The sequence below is a fragment of the Ischnura elegans genome, chromosome 9 (genome assembly GCF_921293095.1).
Source record: "Ischnura elegans chromosome 9, ioIscEleg1.1, whole genome shotgun sequence".
NCBI lineage: Eukaryota > Metazoa > Arthropoda > Insecta > Odonata > Coenagrionidae > Ischnura > Ischnura elegans.
The window spans coordinates 103,330,055-103,354,150 of NC_060254.1; the positions used below are offsets into that span (position 1 = coordinate 103,330,055).

Genomic DNA, 24,096 nt, shown 5'->3' on the forward strand with positions numbered 1-24,096 from the left:
CTCTGTACTCATGTTTTGATTTTACTTGTGGAATTTCAGCAATTGATGGAGCAAAGAAAAACGCAAAAAATATGGTTTACACAATGGGCAAGAGAGAAAGAGGCCGACATATCCTTGAGAGTATGTTTCACACAAGCAAACTTATGGAGTACGTCGGGCAGCAAAGATTTCTGGCAGTTCTCTAATTTATATAAATAGAATATTTTATATTCAATTATAACAAGTATTTGCTCCTGTGAAGCTTTAAGAATAAAGTAAAAGTCGGCCAGGCTACTTTTTCAATCATTTTATCAAACCTTCAAGTACTATTCATGAAAGGAATGCGAAAAAAGAAGTGGTTAATGAAACTAAAGATTTTAATTTTTTCTAGATGGACCACCAATTTTAGCTATTAATACAAATTAGAGAAGATGAGTAAGGTTTTCTTCAGGAGGTATGCAATAAGAAGATACATAATCTATTCAATAAGCAGCCACTCACCAGCATACAAAATTCACCAAAAGACGTATAACGAGTATCTTTGATGTTAGCATTTCTTTGATTAATTTGAATTGAAATCCATCAGGTATATCATCACTTGATTCCACCTAAAATAGAGTTTGGTCATCATCAATAATTATGCATTAAATAAACCATAAAAATGTGTTATGAAAAAGGTTGAGCAAAAAATAAAAAAATAAATATTATAAGTTCATATTAAACTGGGTCAACATTCACCATTTACTGATGTCTTCGGAACAAAAACTCATAAGCATATGATGAAACAAAATAAATTCTATAATTCTGATAGTGATAGTTTGATTTGCATATGAATTGACTCAATGCAAAATACTCAATGTGAAGCAGTATACTGCATATGCACCATTTATAAATGCACCATAAGCAAATATTCAGAGAACTTAAAAAAAACACGCACTCCATGAGATTAGATCCTTTCGCACGGCAGGTACAAATTTCAATTTTACTCCCACACATGTTTGGGCATTTTCGATGCAAGACAATTGTTATTGATGCCATCATTTATGGAAAAAAAATTCTAGTGTCTACCCTCTTTGGAATTCATTTCCCATTTTTTAACGTTTTTGTTTGGCATTTCAGTTCCAAAATCATATCCTCATATTACGCATTAAGAGGCAGCTGTCCCTATTTACTCAAGCCATCAATGGCTATGATGGTTACAAACCATAAAATCATACTCACACGTTCTGTTTGAGGAGTTCCATTTGAGTCTGATGAAGACTTAAACATAGACAATGCTACATTTGACAACTGAACACCATTGCGAGTCGCTGCTTTGTGCACCACACTTGAGGCATCCTCAAATCGACCACGGGACATTAGCCACCTCACAGATTCTGGAATCAACCTGGAATTCAGCAAGAGAAAAAAATGAAAAGTCAGAAAAATATCCTATGTCATGCACCAAATGAGTCTTTTATGAATAGAGAAGAGTTATTGAGAAAATCATAGAGTAAATGTGCAATGAAAAGAATGGTAAATGGTCTTATGTGGAACATAGTTCATAATTCCATGGATTGGAACGTGAACGCTTAGAGAGGAGAACAAGAAAAGGCCAGAGGAATTTGTGATGTGGGTGTAGGAGAGGATGTAGAAAGTGAAATGGATGGTGTTGCACCTTCGGATTGTCAACATACATAAAACTTTGTAGATTTAAAATGGACTGTATTTTAGTTTTTATATAGGTATAGTATAGTTTTTATAATTACTGCTGTTTTGGAATCGTTCGTACATTCGTGGAGTAGGCACTGTACACCGACCCTAGCTCTTTTGTGACTGTTGCTTATACTGTCATCCCTTCCAGTCCCTTCACACACACACTATTGTCTCTTCTCCCTTCCCCTTCCAAGGCAACCTTAACAATACAACCCCCTGCCCGGGCACCCCAAACGGGGTCCATCCCCTTCTGGGGCACCACTCAGTCATTCACATCTCTCCAGGCATCTGTATGCCATCCCTTGCCCCAAAGACCAACCATTTCATTGTCGTAACATATGGTGAAAATGACAATTAAGGAAGTTCTAATCAGGAGGTGGTCTGTAGGATAAATGAAACTTTCAAGATGAAATAAGAAGGATGGGATTGGAGTGTTCACTTCAGCGTTCATACCAAAATTCCATTTTCGAATCCCAGAAACTAAACTTTAAATTACGTGGATACCTTATGGAATGTTGGGTGGAGCTGACGGGCATTTTCATATGCAGAGGCCTGTATCCGGGTCGGGTATAGCTCTCGTGGATTTTTCAACGAAGATGACTGGATGTCGGCTCTGGCCGATGCAAGGGAAGGGAAGTGACTGCTGAGATAGAAATTGTCTGATGCATTCAGCCTTGGCCTGAGACCCAGGTTAGCGGGTCCTTAGGGCTGTTCCTCGGCAATAAAGCCTGACCCTCCCACTCAATTATGATCATCCTCACTGCAGGAATCCATTGCAAGGTGGTTATTTTGTCAGTAATTTTTGCAATGATATATTTTGTTCTATACTACAATTTTTTTATACTTTGAAATTAATTCTTCGTTTTGTTCTGTGCTTAAGCAATTTTAAAATGAAATTTTGACCTAAGAAATAACATACTTCCGGACTTATAGCCTTATTACCTTTCATTTACTAACTTTGTTGTTATTAACACTAGAAATATGTTTAAAATTCAACAATCCTTAAAAAATGTTAGTAATCCTTTTAGAAGAGTAAGTTATTGAAAACCAAATACAATTTTTGGTTGATAAAACACCGGTAACGCAATAAGTTGACTGTGGATTCGTGTTATGATAGGCAGCGGCGTATCCAGGATTGTGTTCTGGGGGTGCACAAAGATACCTCGTAATACAAAACTAATGCAATGATAATGGGACGGTATTAAAAATCTTGCATATTTTTTAAGGGTCTGGGGGGGTACGCGCCCTCATGCCCCCCCTAGATCTGCCTATGATGATGGGTTAGAGGGTGTAGTCCAGTGGCCTGGGTAAAAGGGACGTGTGCCCCTTTGAGCTGGGTCCCAAACCAGAGGGACGAAAGTACCAGGGTAACTCGACCCCAAAAAAGAGCTCCATACAGAGAGGTTTAAAATATTCTCATGCTACTTGTAGCACGGAAAATGTTTTCTAATTGTCGGTGCTGGCAGGAAAGGATTAATGTGTAGGCAACTTCTATCAATATCACAGTAAAATGTCAGCAGAAATTAGGCTAAATTTAAGCTCTGAGAAGGCAAGAATAAAAAGAAATTCCAGTTGAGAAAGAACTGCTCCTGAAGTGGAGGGTGGGAGCAGTGGTTCAGCGAGGGGGGGGGGGGTTTAAGGGGATAAAACCTCTCCCCCCCCAGAGCTCACAGAAATTTTTAAGTTAAATCTATTTTAATTAATTGGATTAATATTACTTATAGAATAGAGTGAGGATTAATAAAATATCCCTCAGAAGGCCGTAAAAATCACCATTTTGAACCATTTATCTTGATATTTTCTTTCCGGCGGAAAGCCTCCGCACCTCCCGCTAACCCTGGCGGGTACGCAATACCCCAAGCACCCCAGTATTAGTTGCGCCTGAAACCCCCCCTAGCTTTAATTCCTGGCTGCACCCCTGGGTGGGTGGTCCTAACCTCCTTCTCCCCTCAGCCAAATTTCCAGCCAAATACCTATTCTGCTAATTCCCATGGCGTGAGTGATTATCATAATGTACCATGGAAACCTACCTTAACATTTTCCACACTGCAGGTCTTATGCTCGCCTTAGCAAAGCAAACCTGGCTTTTTGGGCAATATTTGAACCAATAAATATATTATTACATACCTATGTACATATATTCTTGTAGTTTGGTGGTATAGTGACAATTATACCCCTAAGGGATCCAAACGCAGCTTTAAAAGCATTAAAAATCTAGTATAAAATGCAAAGTTTAATCCTAGGAACTCAAGTTAAGAAACAGGCAAAAGCTATGAAATTTAAATTGTAAATAGTGAAAAATAACACCCTAAATATGTACCATAATATATCCACTATAGGTACAGGCTTTGGTTAATATGAGAGACTAAAATAAGTGGGAGGTTCATGAGTACACTTAGACCCCAAGCAAAGAAATTCTTAAACCTGCTGATACACGCATGACCTCGCAGTAATTATGAATCAGTTTACGTCAGTGCAGCAAAAAAGAGTGCATGTATCATAATACATATCACCATAAGCAAGAAATTACACCTACCATAAGTATAAAATGAAGATAAGAGTGGGGGCGTAAACTGCGAAAAGCATGTGCCTCCAATATGGTAGCGCCCAGGCAAGTAAGGCCAAATATGCGGTGCCAAAAGCATATATCACATTTATGGAGACACCGCCTATTGTTCGACGTGAAGGTCCAACTAATTCCAGAGCTGAAATTGAAGTAAAATTAATCTTAAGAGTTTTACCAAGTCACAAAGAAAAATATTCATATATATAAAATGATAAACAAGTATTTTAACGTTTTTTTATGAACTTCATTGTTATAAGGCCCAATATTTTACCTTCCACCACTGGTATATTAATATTAGTAATTTGAATGATTAAAGAGGCCTTCATCAGGTGCCGATTTTTACTTGCATTCGAATTGTTTTAAGAAAGTAATTTTTGCTTTTAATCTGCAATGTTTGTGAAAGCATTCTTTGCATCTGTGTAATTATTACATTTCAGTAAAAGAAAGTGAAAATTTGAATTCCAAATGCACAGATCAAGGGGCAGTTACATTTACCTCATCCAGAGGGGTACATTTTTTTGTTAAACATAATAATGTAGGCATAAGTGCCTCAATCAAACATTTCAATTATTATTTTAAGGAATGGCATTAATCATTCTGTGGCTGTGCCTAGAAAACTTACACAAATAACTATGTGGGGTATCCCAGGTCCCCGTTTATAATTCATAAATTATATGTTGTATTTTAGTCTTTTCCAAAGGTGTACCCAGGATCGTAACTATGGTGGGGGGGCAAGCCATAGTCTTGGAGGGGGGGGGGAGCAAATCATGGTCTACGCGGGGCAAGCCAAGTTGCGACATTTTAGCATGGAAAAGGTGAATTAAAGCAACATTTTAAGAAAATTATAAAACCGCTTTATTAGTTTACGAGATTATTCCCTTGAAAAATTGTTTTATTTTAGTTACATATCTTATACTAATACATATCATTTTTCGTTGGTTTAAAGAAATTTTGTTGAATACTTTCGTTTAAATTCAGTACTGTTTTGTTTAAAGACTTTTGCGATTTTTGCTTCTAGGGGGAGGGGCAGCTGCCCCTCGCTAGGTACATCCGTGGTCTTTCCTGTAATTCAACACCATGGCTCTTTTTTAAATGATATAATAACTTGTTTTGTATAGTTTATAAATGCATTGCAGGCTGCATTTAGGTTTTTAGATTGATTTTGTGCAAAATGGCAGGAATCTTTCATATTTTGCTATTGTAACTGTACGTTGATTAACATGATTCAAAAAAACAAATACAAAAGGTGCCATCACATAGAATATTGGCGTTATAGAAGGCATAATATAATAAATTTATTGTATGCAACTTTTATCCCTGCACTTATATAAAAAAATATGTTTCATTTTCTTCCCACCAACAGCTATGACCCCAGCTATGACCCACATGAACTCAGTGACCCCACCAATAAAAATTGAAATTTTCAAAAACAATTTAAATGCTAAAAAAATCGTTTGTCGCCTAAATAACGAAAAAGTGGTTGAGCTCAAATATAAAAAATATCAAAGGGACAAAATAAAAAAAATTAAAAACAAACTATACAGCATTAAAGTTTTAAGGTATTTAAAAGAATAATTCAGGGTATGTGAAGTTGCCCTGCGCAGTCATGGAAGGGTTAAAAAATTATTAAAATGGTGGTTTTAATGTTATTCCTCAAAATAAACTAAAAAATCCACACCAAAATACCACACAAAAATAGCACATTAGTAATGAACCAGCATTTATGTTTGAGGAAATATTGACAATTATTGTATCATGTAAAGGAGCAAAGTTAAAAGTGATTATAATTGTACTGATTATTTTTTTCAAAGAGTGCTTTGTAACTGTGATTAGTAACAATTTTTACAGTGTAACTTTAACTGAGCCAGATGACATTTATACAATATTTGTCCCATCACTGTGCTTTTTGTAAAAAACACAGATCAGATGTAGAAGGAAAATAATATAAACACTCACCAAGAACAAATAATGTGGGAAAGAGACCACCTCCAATTAGTGTTTCCATGAACTCCAGAGTTATGTAAAAGAGGTAGCTGGGAGCCAAGGCTTTAGCTATTCCGCAAATGCTTTGCCCAATAATTGCAGAGACCAGTACTGTTCGACGGCCAAATCTAAACAAATTATAAGAAGCCATCAAAGACAATGACAAAAATTCTTGAGCAGACAACAACCCAGACCAGATTTCAATAAATATGTACATATATACTAATTGATAGACATCATGTATAGGATGGAAGTTATGAGGGATTGGGGCATTTGTGATTCCAAACGCTGAATTATATTTAATCTAAATCATTTTACTGCAGAATGTGCCAATGACATGATGTCACTCCCTCAGAGCTTAATCAAAAGTTTGTTTTGAATAGGTGAGGGTAGAGCTCACTCTAAACCAAGCCAACATTTGATGTAGGCTATACTTATTTAAATAAAAGTAGCACAAGAGGGGTACAGAAGAAAATTCCATGCTGTGGCTGCCAGCCATTCTATCGTTTGCTAACTATAGGTCAATTATCATTATGTGCACATTCATAGTTTGGAAATCCACTGGCCTCACGCTTCCAAACTTAGTTTATTGGACCTTTCCTTTAGATTACAACCTTGCTGTGGTGGAAAAGTTTGTGCATTCCCATGACCCCTAGAGCTGCACTGGCAGGAATAATTCTGAGTTACCTACTTCCTATAAGGGCACCCATGTCAGATAGGTCGAAGGATAGGAGCCAGACAAAAGGTGGTCCACGTGATGGTGTCATGTAAAAGACATCGTTGGAATGGTCATAGGAGACAGTAGCGGATACAGAAAACACTCAATGGGGGGGCGCAAAAGATACTTTCAGCTACCTATATTTTTATCATAATGAAAAATAATCAAGTTACAATAAGCAAATTTTTAGAAAGTTTTATTTAAACTAGGTAATTATATACATTAACAAGACACAGTCTTATGATATGAAAAAGTTACACGTGTGGTTCTGCAATGCATGCCAGGGGAGCAGCTAGGAATTAAGGGTGGGGGTGGTTCAGGTGCAACTAATACTGGGGTGTGTGGGGGTATGGAATACCCTCCAGGATAAGCGGTAGGTGCAAGATTAATAAATTGCGGAATTTTAAGATAAACTTAATAATACTACTTTTAACACTTTTCATAGCAGAAAAAACTTCATTTGTCGAAGAAATCTTTTGTAAACACATGACTTTTCAATATTTTGTTTTCTTTCTACAAGGAAAGTAATTGTGTCCTTATATTTTGGGGGTGGTCCGGACCAGGGGTGCAGTTAGGAATTAAGGCTGGGGGGGGGGTTTAGGTGCAACTAATACCGGGGTATGTGGGGGTATGGTATACCCACCAGGATAAGCGGTTGGTGCGAGATTGATAAATTGTAGAATTTTAAGGTAAACAGTTCAAAATGGTGGGTTTTACGGCTTTCTGAGGGATATTTTATTAATCATTACACTAGTCTATTAGTAATATCAATCCAATTAAGCACAATAGATTCATCATCATCATCATCACTGGTCAACAATCCTAGGATTGGTTTGACGCAGCTCTCCACTCAGTTCTCCTATCAGCTAATCTTTTCACACCTTGTCACGGTCTCCGCCGCGACTCCTGCGCATGCCTGCAAGCCGTAGGAAAATTTTTAGTTACGCGGTCTTGACGCGCACCGACTGCCTCAGAGAAACAGGTTCTGGCATTCCCCTCCCCCTCTCCTCTTCCCCGACCTCCCCTCCTCACCTCCCCTCCCCTCCCCTTCCCTCCCGGGAGTCCTCCCTTCCTGGCGACGTGCGCAAACGACGGTCTTTCTTTCACTGCTCAGACTCGCGAGTAAGAGGTCCTCTCCGCAAATCTGCTAGCTCCGCCCGAATTCGGTAAGTCCTGTCACTCCGCCCACCCTAAGTTTCCTCAGAGTCAATTTCTCTCCGTATTCATTGGCATGCGATGTTCTACTTGCAGGGCTTTTTGTAGTGCAGAGAGCTGCTACTTTCTGAATGGCGTTAGTCGCCATGTGGCTGTGAGGTGGATTTTCTCTTCCTCTCCCAAAAAGCTGAGGGTGCATGCAGCCATTCTTTAATTTTTTTGTAATGACAGGAGCCATAATTTTATTTTATTTTTCACCTCATTTTACCAAGTTTGGTTAGAAGATAGAGATGAAGTTGCTGGAGAGTGTGACCTGTGTGAGTGTGTGCTACGTCTAGAAACTTCCCGATTGGAGGCTTGTTTGTATATGGAGGAAACTCATAATTACTCCCAGAATTTTAATGAACTTGTATTAAAGTCTTGTAAAAATACAACTTGCATCTGTTATATTTCATCTCGTCATAAAAGGTTGTGACGTACCTACCTTGGTGGTGCATCCAATGCATGCACCTGGCACCCATTTGTCTATCTCTCAACCAAGGTTTTGGGGAACCATCCCCATCTCTACCAGCATCGGTTCACCGAGTCTAAGCTACGCCCGGGCAACAGATAAGTAAATCTTTAGTATCTCGCGTTACTTGTCATTGTGGGACTTTGACGTCGCAACCTACGTATTTCTTCTCATTCACATCCTTCTTCACTTGTTCCATATATTTTGTTCGAGGTCTTCCTTTTCCGTTCTTGCGTTCCACTTGTCCCTCGATGATTGTCTTCATCAGGCCATCATGTCTCAAGATGTGGCCTATAAGGTTGTTCCGTCTTCTTATTAAGGTTTTCATGAGGCTTCTCTTCTCTCCTACCCTTCTTAGGACTTCCTCGTTACTAACTCGGTCGATCCAATTGATCTTCATCATTCTTCTGTAGCACCACATTTCAAAGGCCTCTATCCTTGCTTTCTCCGCTGCGGTCATTGTCCATGCCTCACTTCCGTATAGGAGCATACTCCAGATGTAGGTTCTTATAAATTGTTTCTTTCCTCCCATATTTAAGTTTCCCGCTGTTAGCAGGTCTCTCTTTTGGTGGAATGCTCTCTTCGCCTGGGCTATTCTGCTGATAATTTCTTTCTTGCTTCTCCTGTCACTAGTTATCTTGCTTCCCAAATAATTGAATTCATCCACCTCTATCAGTTTTTGCTTCCCTATTTTAATGTTAGTCTTGACTTCTTCTCTTCTGCTGCATACTAAGATCTTGGTTTTCTTCGTGCCTATTTTCAGTTGATATTTACTCATTACCCTACCCATATTAACCAGGATATTTTTCAAATCCTTCTCTGTTTCTGCTATAACAGCTATGTCATCGGCAAACCTTAGCATGCTAATTTTTTCTCCATGGATATTCACTCCCAATGCCTTTTCTTTGATTTCATTAATGGCTTTCTCAATGTAAACATTGAAAATTACGGGTGACAATGTACAGCCTTGTCGCACTCCTTTCCTAATTCTTGCTTCTTCACAGCTGGGCCCTGATTTTATCACTGCTAATTAGTTTTTGTATAGACTGTGAATGATTCTTCTTTCATTGAAAAGAATCCCAATTTCCTTTAAGATTCCAAGCATTGTGCTCCAATCCACGTTGTCAAATGCCTTCTCTAAGTCCACGAACGCAACGAATGTTGGCTTGTTCTTTTCCATTCTCTTCTCTATGAGCAGTCTAAGGGCCAATATTGCTTCCCTTGTGTCTTTGTTTTTTCTGAATCCAAATTGGTCCTCATCCAAGAACTCTTCTGCTCTTCGTTCTATTCTTCTATAGATGATCCTTGTCAGTATCTTCGATGCATGTGTAGTAAGGCTAATTGTCCTAAAATCTTTGCACTTCTCCGCTCTTTTCTTCTTAGGAATAGGGATTATAATGTTCCTCTCGAAGTCCTTTGGTATCTCACCTGTCGTATACGTTTCACTAATGATTTTGTATAGCTGGTTCAACGTCTTCTCTCCTGCATTTTTAATTAGCTCTTTGGGAATATCATCAATGCCAGACGCTTTATTTATCCTGAGATCTCTTACAGCCGCATCAAATTCTGATCTTAAGATTGGGGCTCCCATGTCATCAGCATCCAATTCCCTCTCGTTCTCGATAGCATTCATTCTTAAGCTGCTTCCTTAGTAAAAATCTTCCAGATATTCCCTCCATCTCTTCCCTTTGTCTTTGTTTTCAATCATTAGTTCTCCGTTTTTGTCCCTAAGGGTATTACATCTTACGCTTCTTTCCTTAAAGTGGTTCCTCACTATCCTAAAGGCGGCCTCTACTTTTCCGTGCTTAAGATTGCTTTGCACGTCTTCACAAATATTTTTCATCCCCGTATCTCTAGCCTTCCGCGCTTTACGACATATTTCATTCCTTATTCTCTTATAACAATTATGTCCTTCCTCCATTTTTGCAGCCTTATATTTTCTTCTTTCTTCAATGAGATCTAATACTTCCTGCGTGATCCATGGTTTTTTCATAACGACTCTTCTTTTACCAAGAACTTCCTCCGCTGCTGCCTGCAGATCACTTCTAATGGTTTTCCAACTCTCTTCCACAATAGATTAAACTTCAAAATTTCTCTGAGCTCTGGGGGGGTTTTAACCCCCAAACCCTCCACCCCCCTTGCTGAGCCACTGGTGAGCTCTTGCTATGGCACTGCCCTACGTTCATTGCTGACCTCTCCTTCTCCATCCACTTGGTCTTCTTTTCTTCTTTCTCGTGTGCTGCAGCTGGTCGTACATATCTTCAAGGATTTTGCATCATTCAAACCTCAAGAACCTTTGCTGAGCTTGCAGCCATGAATGACACCTGCCCATATGGTCTAAGTGCCTTGATAAATCTGAGAATAATTTTATTAAGCTCCACATTTACAGTGTAGAGATAGTTGGTAGGGTCTCCAATCAGTGGCGGATACATACTTGGGGTGCAGGGGGTGCGTGTCCCCCATTACAGGGTCGCCTGCATCAGTGGCTTAGCAAGGGGGGGGGGTTTGGGGGTTAAAAACCCCTCCAGAGCTCAGAGAAATTTTTAAGTTTAATCTATTGTGCTTAATTGGATTGATATTGAATAGATTAGCTGATAGGAGAACTGAGTGGAGAGCTGCGTCAAACCAATCCTAGGATTGTTGACCAGTGATGATGATGGTGATGAATCTATTGTGCTTAGTGGGATTGATATTACTAATAGACTAGTGTAAGGATTAATAAAATATCCCTCAGAAAGCCGTTAAACTCACCATTTTGAACTGTTTACCTTAAAATTCTGCAATTTATCAATCTCGCGCCAAACGCTTATCCTGGTGGGTATACCATACCCCCACACACCCCGGCATTAGTTGCACCTAAACCCCCCCCCCCAGCCTTAATTCCTAGCTGCGCCCCTGGTCCGGACCACCCCCAAAATATAAGGACACAATTACTTTCCTTGTTGAAAGAAAACAAAATATTGAAAAGTCATGTGTTTACAAAAGATTTCTTCGACAAATGAAGTTTTTTCTGTTATGAAAAGTGTTAAAAGTAGTTTTAAACCCTCTACTTAGTACCCAGTCTTTCAAAAAACTTTCCACCCTGGTTTTAGACCCCCCAAAATGAAGTTCCTAGCTACCCCACTGATGCAGGGACATGGAGTGTTAAGAAAATGGTGAGGACAGGTAAATTAGAAAATTTAGAAAGGGAGATGGAGAAAGGGAGGATAGTTACCATTTTGGGATTGCATAAGGTGAGACGGACGGATAGTAGGGACCACTGGATTGATTGGCACAGGATGACATGTAGTGAGGGGCAGCCAGGGGCAGTCTGCAGTGACTGGGAGACTTTGGCTAGGCCTCATGTTGGGGCCTTCCTTACCGAAGGATTGTGAGGCCCCTCTGCGGAAATATTTGGATTTTGCATGCTATTTGGATGCTATTGGATTTTGACGCTATTCTGGCTCTTGAAAACTATATTAAAATTTAAAAAAATCGCAATTTCTTTAGAAAAATTTCAATTAAAAGTTAGAGTTTCAAAGCTAATAATGTTTGATGACGTATTATGGTTATACTATCTATTTAGTGAATTCATTCCTTGAAACTCCAATGAAGTCTAAAAAATCTAAGGAATAACCTTTCGGAATTACCATTTCAAGATAGCATGAGGTTCTCCCTTATCTTATAACATTATTTAATTTTTCTTAAGATTTTATACACTTGGTATGTTGTAAATAATGCAGCTAAAGAAAATGTATTATTTTCTAATTGTATGAAAATGGGATCTAGTAATCTGAGTTGTTTTTATCACATCTTTCACATACGCTTCATGATACATAGATTCAATCTTTGTGGGGGCCTCATTAGACTCAGGGCCCTTGGCGATCATTCACCAGACAGACCTAGGCAGATAGGCCTAGCTAGGGGGAGGAAAGTCGATGAGGGGTAGCCTGGGTATAAAGTAGTAAAATGGGTAAAATACTGGTAGCTATAAAGCAGGTAACCAATAGGATTTTAGGAGTAGAAACTGAGGGACAATTCATGCCCACTGGTAACCATAGGAAGGAAGAAGAAGGGGAGGTGTCTGAATAGCTCAAGGGGATAATAAGGGAAATACTGGGGAGGAAAAATTTATTAGTGATGGAGGACTGGAACGCTTCAGTTGAAGACGTGAGGGATGGAAGACAGAAAAGGAGAAGACAGACATGGATCGTGAGAAGACGAGGGGAGAAAGCAGTACATATGATTTTTCTGGAGGGAAAAGTTATTTATCAGTAGTGATGGGCAGAGTCAATCATTTTAGTGATTCAATCATTTTGACTTGAGTCACGTGAATGATTCAATCAATTGATTCAATCAGTATGATTGAAAAGACTCAAAGGAATCAAGATTGAAAGAATCAATGGATGTAATAAATCACTTTGAATAATCGAATAAATGCTGCCGCATCTGCGAAGGGCATTGGTAACGCCGAATCCATATTATCATTTCATATACTATTTTGATTGTGATTTCCAAATAACAGATAGTCAGCATACTCTGATGTATATAATTTTACACCAAGGAAAATAATGCAGAGGTAAATTTATAAAATATAGTCAGCGCATGTTGACGTTATAATCTCAGTCTTTAATGCTTGATTGCTTCTCCTGAGAAATTGTGGCAGAAAGTTTACAATGAATCACGGTTGATTTTTTGAGGATTTCTGACAGGCATTCACGTTTAATAACCAAAAGAACCTAGTCATCTTCATATTTTTCTTTTACGTGTAGTGGCGTTATTAATACTAAAAGCTGCTGGAAAACATATAAGTAAAAGATGACACAAGTATTCAGATCTTTATAACATAGTATATAATTTTCTCACAACTATTTCTGCCCTGACGAAAAGAGATCAACCATCATTCGTTCCAAATTTTGAAATAAAACGGAAACCGGGATGATTGATATGAAACCGGAAGTCGGAGTGATTATTGATCGACTTGTTTAACAAAATGAATCATGAGTCATTTGATTCACTACGTGATTCAATCTTTTTGATTGAATCGTTCACGATCGACCCCTCACTATTTATCAGTAACTCATGGAATAGACATCATTATTTGCATAAGTACTCATGAAAGACTTCAAGTGATATGAGAAGAACTCAGGTAGTTTTCGGTTGGGTTCAGACCAGAATCTGGTGCTTGACTTGACTTGGTTTTTATTTTACCTGGCACCGGATCAGACCACGAACCTGTCCACTCTTCCCCCAGGACAGGGCAATGCTTATGAGCAGCAACGTAAAATTCAAAAGAGTAGCTGGAGGAGGTTTTCATAGACTTGATGAATACAATGATTCAAAAGAGTTTTCTAGGGTTTTACATCTAGATCTGTCAAAATTGGCTGGTAAGCTTTTAGCTTAGGGTAAGAGGTTAAGATTGATTGATTTTTTTCCCTTGTAGCTCTAGCTGAATCTCATTGAGAGGCTACAAGACTCAAATAGTGTTTTGACCATTCTCTTTGGACCTTCCATTCCTTTTTCTAGCTAGTCTCCAAAAAGGGAATTGCCAAAAGCCTATTCCTTCAGAAAACTGAATAAGTGACATAGATTCATGAAAAATTAGGTTTTCATTTCAAAAGGAATTTATGAAACCAATGAAGACAAAACACACAAACAGAGTCTCTATGAGAGTATCAATGAATTTAAGCCTTAACCTGTGATGTGCGGTCTGAGAGACCGCTGCGTTCCTAAAATTATGAATATTTTCAAAATTAAGATTTCAAAATATCTATAATTCTTGTTAGCTTCATATTTTTGCATAACAAGGACATCCCACTCTTAAAATTTAACGTTCCTTCTATTAATTTCTGTAAATTTGCAATTGAACTCGATTAGCGGTCTGTGAGACCGCACGTCACTTACTAAGAATTCATCAAGAAAAGGAATAAGCGGGATAAATTTCATGGCTACTTACTACTTACAATTAGCCTTCCAACTTTAACATTTAGGTCTTTTAACCCAAGGAGGAAGAAAAGTCAAAATGACATCACTTTGACCTCAAAATGACCCACGAAAAGTCACCATTCAGTCATAACCGTGAAGGTGACTTTTTGCGGGTCATTCTGATGTCAAAGTGACGTCATTTTGACTTTGAATTCATTTGTAGATGTTTTCATTAAAAGTGAGAGCATATAAAAAAAATATCAAATATTGTCTACGACACTCGCTCTCCCTGCATTCCAACCTGAACGTTGGTTTGGAAAGGTGAGGGTAGAGCTCACCCCTGACACTTAATCACACAACCGCGCATGCGAATATCACACCATAAGGAGGGGGGCAGTTCCTTTCCATGGGCTAGTTCTACAGATAATTATTAATTTTGGGGAGCCCAAAGCTTCACCCCAGGTTTGAACTCCTGGGACCCATCTCCCAATAGCTAATGGCTACATCCAATAGGCCACTAACTCAGTGGCATAGCCAGGTTTTAGGTCTAAATTTAAAAGCCTTAAAATTCTCCCCTCCTTCCTTTCCCCTATTGATACCCCAAGACGTGATTGCACCACTTGCCCAGGGCGATATGTATCGTGAAATATCGCGATAATTAATTATATCGGGCATACGAATTCGAGTTTCGTACATTATCGAAAAATCATTGTCCGATAAAAAGGGCCCAATAAAAGTATTGGGACTGATAGAATATCGGAACCGATAAAATATCACGATATATCGTCCAATAAAAATATCGGGTGCGATAAATTAACTGAGCCATTAAAAATATCGGAATCGTTAAAAATAGTCTTCCGATAAAATACTACGGAACTACTATTATAAGGTAGAAATATCCTTTCGATAAAATATAAAGATATATCATCCGATAAAAAATATTGGGCCTAATAAAAATCGCCATTTGATAAAATACTACGCTTGATAATCCGATAAAAAATCGCCACTGCTAAAATATCGCGAAATATCATCCAATAAAAATTGCTGCTCGAATAAAATATCACGATTTATTGTCTTATAAAAGCCGCAGCCGCGATAAAAATCTTGATGTATCACCCGCGCGATAAATTATCATGTTTTGGCATAGGGAAATTAGTTTGGGAAAATGTTTATGGCTGGAATATGTATAGGGTTGGCCTTTGTTTAAGCTAGACCATAAATCGGTGCGTTAAAAACTTACTAATGTATGGTATATCGCGATATTCAATAGGAGGTATTTTTTCATCGAATTATAAAACGTGATATATTTTATCTGAAGGCAAATTTTTATCGGGCTGGAGATTTTTTTATGAAATGATACATCGTGGTATTTTATCGGTAGGCGATTTTTATGGGCCCTGATATTTGTATCGTCCGATACAAATATTGGTTTAGGATATCGTCCGATACAAATATTGGTTTAGGATATCGTCATATTTTAATGGATATCGGATGATATTTATGATTTTTTTGTTGTCGATATTTTTATCGAATTTCGTCCGAGATTTAATGACGATATATGATAATTGTTCCTGAAAAATGGTCTATTACTCGCTTTTACCGCAAGAAAGTCCCCGGGAACGAACCTATTTCGCCAAAATATTTCGAAGGAAATCCGTGACGCGCCATTTCTAAACTAGAATGCGCCGCGGTTTTTTTAAATAACTCATCGTCGCTGATTGCTGCATTTGCGTAAGAAATAATTAAGCTTCTCCTCGTTTTCATAATATTTTCGGTGAGAGCCCGTGCGTACGTCACTACGGGAATAATAGCCAATAATAAATATCCGTCTTCATTTCAAATCAACAATGGAGCGTTCGTTATCTGCCATTTCTTGATTTATTTACGTTTGTTTTTACAAACGAGACAAGAGATTGCAATCATACAGGAGAGGAAAAGGAAATGAAAATTTGCTTTATATTAATCCAGAAGATGGGATGTTTGAAGCAGCTAATATGCCAAAAGTTCTCTGGATGACGAGAAGGATTTAAACAACTTTGAAGAGCTCCTGAAAACCTCATCTCTCTTCAAATCATTTGTGAGTAAATTGACTGTTATCTGCTCTACATCATCCATCAAATTAACCCTTCTATTTTCCCTTCTTGAGCCATATGAAAAAGTTAAAATTTATTTTTGTTTCCTTTCTCACAGGTTTAACATCTTAGACAAATTGCAGTTGATCATACTGATGGAGTTTTCAGCCCATGCGACCAGATATATATGTGTACAAATGAATTTGCTCGCTGCATCAATTGGGATGGAGAGCTTGGAAAAATTATGTTCAACAACCCCTACATCATAATACCTTAAGGCTATATGCAGTTAGTATCAATTTTTCTATTTAATGTATCATCAAAATTAGAAACTTTCAGCTTCTTGATGTTATTTTTTCCTTTGTTTGCAGTCCCACGATGGAAGAATTTCCCTGAGGATAAAGTAATGAAAACGAAGGCAAAGATTCAGCGGTGGTTCAAGACAATTGCTTAAGCAACTAGAGGCAACTGAAGGGAAAGGAAATGCAACAGAATCAACTGAAATGGCCAATGTAGATGATTTTTCTCGATTTGTATTTGAAGAGGGAGAAAAGGAACCTTAAAAGGAAAATTAAAAACAAATCCTGAGGAATTTCTTCTTGTAAAATCTATCTGTTTTTTGTTGCAATAAACCCTAATAAAGGTTGAGTTTCATATCTGAAGTGTTTAATTATCCCTAAATGACAATCTAAATACAAAAATTATAGTATGAATTGTCATTAGAAGAACAAATAGATTTGGTCGAAAATAGTCAAAGTGAGGTCAAAATGATAGGTAGTCATTTTAGGTCATATTGACATCATCATGAGTCACGAAGGATGTCATTTCAAGGGACCATTTTGAGGCCACCGTGACTACCAAGCCATGACTTGAAAATGACATCAAGATGATGTCATAATGACTTTTCATTCCTCCTTGGGTTTTGAATCTGGCGAAATATTGATACATACATAAATATAATAATTATAACTCAAGTGTTTTTGGCATCAGTTTTTTGATCCTGCTTCAAATCACAATTTTTTATGACAAATTGGTTCGTATTGGGAGTGTAAAAATTTTAATATAAGTTATATAATAGTTAAGCATTCAAAGAAAAACTAAACAAAACAATAAAAATGGCGTTGCAATATTTTATGAATTTTTGTTTTATTGCGGTCTCCCAGACCGCACGTCACTGGTAGTGTAACAAGAATTGCACGTCATTGGTCAAGGGTTAAGTATTGAATGAAAGTATTGAAGAAGAAATTTGCAATAAAATAGTACATACATTGAGAAACTAGTCTACATACTTTATGTTTGAAGAAAATGGGTTCAACTCACCGATCTGACATGGCTCCAGCCAAGGGTAGACCAAAAAATTGCCCTAAAAAGTTCATTGTTCCAATTAACGTCAATTTCCACTTGTTATTCACACATGTTAAGTTGAACTGCAAAACAGAAAGACTTTCATGAGTGCATTTCATTAATTTATGGTCTGACATTAATAATTGAGGCTTACAATTTTTCTGAATGCTGTGATAGGTGCATGGAAATTTCAGAAAGAAATAATGAAACTGATGAAAAAAGGCTAAATATTTTTCCAGAGGCAGAAAAACGTATTTGAAATTTGGAGGAAGAGATCCTCTGAAATAAATAGACTGATTTTGATTAATATTGACAGGAAAGGAATGCCTGATAAGAATCTAAAGTTATAAGAAATATGATTCCTGGAACACATGCATTTGCAGAAAATAAGATTGAGTGTGACAGTTTTTTCTATTGCATTAATAAAAAAAAATTATTTCCATACCAACAAAAAATGCCTAATAGGGTAGTTTCCTTCATGAAAGAAAACGAAAGGCATTGATTGCGATTCGTTACCCACCATTAGTGTATTCATAATATACAAATTATTTGGTTTCAGAAATACCGGTTTAGACGAATGGCAATGGTCAATTTTATCCTCATTTGAAAATGGCCAGATTGGTGCCCATGCGATGCCACTCCACGTGACGTCACCTAGTTTCTATACGAGAAGATAGGAGTTTTACATCGCCTGAGATTACCAATGCATGCATGAGGCACAGAGCTCAGGGAAACATGTCTTAATAATCACCTATTAAAACTGCCAATGGTTGGAAAGTTTCCTTCTTTTGATAAGGCATTAATAATACTTATTTAAGCCAAGCGCTACCTGCTAGCAGGGTACTCTGCTACCTGCTAGCATCCTGCGTCGTATCAGCGCTCAAAGTCTCGCCCCAAGGTCACATCACACGGCGACAGCAGGAACCAGAATGACGTCACACGGGGTTTTCCCAGCATTCAATCTTAGCCGTCGCATTTTCGCACACTTGAAAATTTTCACTTTTCATTTCATCGTGAAAAATAGATATCGTCATTAAAAAATCTAAAAGCGTGAAATGCATACTCCAGGAGTAGTAATCTTTTGATTTAGGCAATAAAAAAATAGCAGGAAACCACCCTAATGGCCCTTTTTCATCAGGGTTTTAAACTTAACAACTAAATGTGCTCAAAAATCCATGCTCTGGATACAGGAAACCTACCCAGGTGGGACTCAAACCCCCAACCTCTTGTGTGGCAGGCGAGGACTTTACCCCGCCGTCGCTAAGGCCAGTGAAACCAGCAATTTCATATAATACATATAATCAAAAACAAGATTGGGAGCTGAAAAATGTGCCCTTCAAATGTTTGAATTAATATAAAACGATTAAGCAAAGAAGATGGAACAACTATGGCCAAATTAAAGCAGTTCACCCTATTTTCCACCACAACACCCTGGGCTATGGAATGGAAAATGCAAGGGAGGAACATGAAAAACACAAATCGGGATTTTTGCTGAGGCATGGTGGGTATAATGTGGAGGACGATACAAATAGATGTGCTCATTTTAGGGAAGGAATGCTGACAATGAATAAAGGAAAGGTTTTTTAGAGGGAGGTGGGGAAGGCACATTGGTCCAAAATTGGAAAAAAAGCCAGATAAAAGTCCTGAATAGTTTTTTTTGAGATAGAGACTGGAAACTTAGCTTAGATACTCATTAATTAATAAAAAATATTGGAATTATATGTAATTTTACGTTAATGAGGCCCGTTACTGAGAAAAAACACCTCAACATGACCATTTTCCCAGGAACACGCGCGGTCTCGTTTTTCTTCAAATATACATACTTGAATTTAAGCGGGTGGTTTTGCGGAGGTATGATGATTATGGAATAAAAAAAATAATATTTCCTTAACTTACATAACTTTCCTGTTAGAGCTTAGCCAACATTATCCAGACAATGTAAAGATTTTGGCTTGCATTCCTCTGATTTTGCTGTGAGAAATTGGGTACCTGTTTTTCACGTGGAATTTTACATAAAGTAGGCATTATCTTTCGCTAATTGCAAAATATGTAACTTGGGAAATATATTTAACAGTGCAAATTGGAGATTTTTTAAAAGATTATTGAGTAAAAATCATGAATACAATTTTGCATCTACGGAAATGAGAGCGATTTTTTGATCATGTGTGAAGGCTGAGCTATACGACTCTGGATGGTCCGAAGCTGACAGTACATTTTGATCGGGAGGATTTGGCTTCAGAGAACTCACAAAAAAATGCCCAACTCTAAGTTGCCTGTTGGGATTGCTATAAAAATTAGACGACAAATTTTTAACTCAGCACGATATCGCTAACCCATGATTCATTGAGACCATAGTTTGGAAAAAGTTCAACTTTTAATAAATTATAAGTGTGTTTCTTTGATAAAATGAGCATATTTTGTCGAATAAACCTAAAACTTATTTCAATTATAAGTATATTTTAATCTTTGATTTTTCTGCACATTTTTTTTGATGAACCTGAAAAATTTGCCGGAATTAAACAATTTTGGTGCTAGGTCTTGTTGCATACTCTCCAGGATTACATAATAGAGTTGGGCAAAGGCGTACCCAGGATCAAAACTAGGGGGGAGGGGGGGGCAAGCCATGTTTGTTCAAGTTGTAGGCAGTGGCGGATACAGATGGGGGGTGCGCGCCCCTCCCTTGCGCGTCCGACCGTATTGCCAAACATTGCAGAACCACAATTGTGACTTTTTTATATCATAAGATGGCATCGTCATACATAAGTGTATAATTACTTTAATTAAAATTTTATTTTACTCTGCCTTTGACTTGATTATTTTTTATCACGATAAAAGTAAAGGCAACTCAATGTGTCTTTTGCGCCCCCTCCTTGAGTGTTTTCTGTATCCGCCACTGGTTGTAGGCAAGATTTAAGCATGGAAAAGGTGAATGAATCCAACATTTTAAGGAAACTGTAACAGCTCTTTATTAGATATTAATATTATTTTCTTGAAAAAATATTATTTTCCTTAAAGACATTTGCGGTTTTTGCTTCTAGCTGCCCCCTCCTGCCCCTCGCTGGGTACGCCCATGGTGATGGGTACTGTATGAGTGAGTCAGCTCAAATGTGCTACTCTGCAGATAGAGCTGTGAGGCGAGAGAGTCTTATTTGGTGAGTCGCGACCAGTGGCGTAGCCAGGGGGATTCAGGGGGTCCGGACTCCCCCCCCCCCCCCGAAATATAAAAACGCAATTATTTTTCTTCATAAAAGAAAACAAAATATTAAACAGTCATGAATTTACTAAATATTTTTTAATAAATAAAGTTTTTTCGTTTATGTAAACTGTTAAAATTAGTTTTAAACCCATTACTTAGTGCATTGTTTGTCAAATATTTTCCCCCCTGGTTTTGGACCCCCCGCCTCCCGAACGAAATTCCTGGCTATGCCACTGGTCGCGACTCCCTTTGTACACGACTCCCTCTGCGCGCACTGTGTGCTGGAGTTGGGCGACAGGAAATAAAGACACTCGGCGACGCTCACGACTCCGTCCGCGCACACTGAGCGTGTTGGAGTCGGGTACGGCGCACAGTGGGCGGAAATCGGAAAAAGCCGGACAAAATTACCAAATGGATTTTTTTGAGTTATAAACTTGAAACTTCGCAGGTATACTCAAAAAAGATTGAAATTTATGGATATGTACTTCATTTGACATAGATCCCACCCGTTACTGAGATACAGAGGCTCAAACGTGAGCAAATTTCCATAAAAACGCCCGTCTTCAATTTTCTCTGAAAATCTTCCGAAGTAAGAAGATGGTGATGGTATGAGTGGATTCTTGCGGAATAAAAAAACCACATAATCTGATGCCTTGGTGTTTTTTCTTTAATTTTTCAAAATCTCAAAGAGTATCATTGATAAATTCTTACCATGCAGTTACAAAATGGCGGATACTGTTTTTTGACAAAGTTTTACATTTAGGTAGAGTTTCAAATGGGTTTTCGGCAAAGTCACGCGAAGTAACTTATATGGGAGCATTTTTTCAAGAATTATTGAGGTGTTTATGCAGTTACCTTTGAAATAAGTTTGCGACGCCGGAAATAACATTGATTTTTCGATCGCGCGGCAGGGTTCGTCTCCCCGCGTCGGGAGTTGGATTAGCCGCGACGCGGTAAGGTTATTGGAACCAGTGGCGCAGCAAGGGGGGGTTTGGGGGATAAAACCCCCCCAGAGCTTAGAGAAATTTTAATCTATTTTACTTAATTGAATAAATAATACAAATAGAATGATGTATAGATTAATAAAGTATCCCTCAGAAAGCCGTAAAACTCACCATTTTGAACCATTTTTCTTAAATATTTTCTGGGGCAGGGACCCCGCTCCTCCCGCTTACCCGGGCGGGTATGCCACACCCCCAGACTCCCCAGTATCAGTTTTGCCTAAACACCCCCCCCCCTAGACATAATTTCTAGCTGCGCCCCTGATTGGAACTGTATTGGTTTTTAACTCTCACCATTCACCGTTTTTATGTCTCGCTTCAAGACACCGATTCTCAAATGGTCTATGGTGAAGACAGTGGAGGATTTTCAGCCGAGGTAAATGCACGTTTCATTGAAGTTCATTTCGTTTTCTATGGATATGATCGAAGATCTTCTATTAAAAGCGTTCAAACCTCGAAAAAATGAGTTGTTTTTCTGGGACTCATACAAAAAGACCTGCCAGAAAGACACCAGCTGAGATTCTTACAACTGCTTTACTCTTCGATCCCTGACCCCCAGGATTCTACTGCGGAAACGGTCGTTTTATGACACAATTTTGTCCGGCTTTTTCCGATTTCCGCCCACTGTGCGGCGGGAGTCTGACTCCATGCGCACACGAATCCCCTCGCATACATGCGTGCGTGTCGGAGTGTGAGTGTCATCGCGCGTTTGGCGGGTCAAAGGGCGGCACATTTTGCGGGGTGCTCACTCCTAACCTTTTCACGCCGCTTGAAAGATTCTCCAGATTCATTTTCTGGGCATTCCACTCAAGAATCTCGCATGACCGTTATCTTAATTCTCTTTCCTGCATTTTCCTTGCATTACGAGCGAAAAAGGTTTGAAGAAGCTCATTTAAAAGTTTTAATCGACTGCAAATTTATGAAAATGATGCGAGACTAAAATGAAAATTCATTCTAGCACAAGCAACTGAGATTAATGGGGGAAAAGCATTATTAATTGTTAACATGATCATGTAATTGTGGAGAGTATATTTTGGTGCAATGAATTGTTAAATTTGTCATCTTCTCGAAGCTCTTAGACAATGTAATCACTAGTTTACCTTTCAAAATTCCTTTCATTTACAAGTTTGTTGATGACTTATATTTATCACTTCCTAATGACATCAAGGAAGACACCATTTTAAATTATTTTAATAGTTTCCACCCTGAATTGCAATTTACAATAGAATATGATAAAAATAATACTCTACCATTTCTTGATATGCTAACTATTAGAAGTCACGATGGTTCGATTCATATATATTGGTGGAAGAAACCACACAAATCGGACAGATTTCTAAATTGCCAATCACATCACCCTCTTAAACATAAAGTAAATGTAGCACTTGCGCTAAAATTTAGAGCTCTGAATTTGAGCGATAATATATTTCACGAAAAAAACTTTAAAATAATTGAGGATATTCTAAAGAAAAACCATTTTCCAAAGAAACTTGTTCATTCTATACTTCACAAAAACAACACTAGATTTTCACGTACTCAAAATTCACTAAACAAAAATGATTCAGCAAATACAACATCCCCAACCCAGGAGACAGCTGCAAAGCTGGGAACTGCGGAAAACAACAACGAGAAATATACTTGGACAACATCCCCATACCGTGGAATCATCTATATTGGTAAATTATCTGAACAAATTGCGAAGGTATTAAAAAAAATAAATTATAAAATTGCACACAAAAATCATAACACTCTAAGCAAGCTCCTATACACAAAAATAAAATCTGAAACCCCTAAAAATCTAAACAGTAATATAATATATAAAATTTCTTGCCTCGATTGTGACACTTGTTATATAGGACAAACATCACAATATTTAAAAAATAGAATATCACAACACAAATCAACAGTAAAAGGTGGTATAACTCTGTGTGCTCTTGCTAGCCATAGCATAATCAATGGCCATAGTTTTGAT

General features: G+C 38.0%; 1 protein-coding gene and 1 long non-coding RNA gene across 2 annotated transcripts in view; one reads left to right on the plus strand and one right to left on the minus strand.

Moving 5' to 3' along the window:
- The window catches only part of LOC124165760 (organic cation transporter protein-like), a 61,314-nt gene that overhangs the window by 9,984 nt on the left and 27,234 nt on the right, over positions 1 to 24,096 (minus strand). The window contains exons 3-7 of the mRNA XM_046543250.1: positions 17,904 to 18,010; positions 6,197 to 6,351; positions 4,211 to 4,379; positions 1,201 to 1,366; positions 481 to 587 (exon numbers count right to left, since the gene is read on the minus strand). Coding sequence (XP_046399206.1) covers positions 481 to 587; positions 1,201 to 1,366; positions 4,211 to 4,379; positions 6,197 to 6,351; positions 17,904 to 18,010 — 704 coding nt within the window. The remainder of the gene's footprint in view (positions 1 to 480; positions 588 to 1,200; positions 1,367 to 4,210; positions 4,380 to 6,196; positions 6,352 to 17,903; positions 18,011 to 24,096) is intronic.
- On the plus strand, positions 16,284 to 17,127 carry LOC124165761. The gene is made up of 3 exons (XR_006866311.1): positions 16,284 to 16,588; positions 16,702 to 16,871; positions 16,955 to 17,127. It is a non-coding gene; the product is annotated as an uncharacterized LOC124165761 (long non-coding RNA).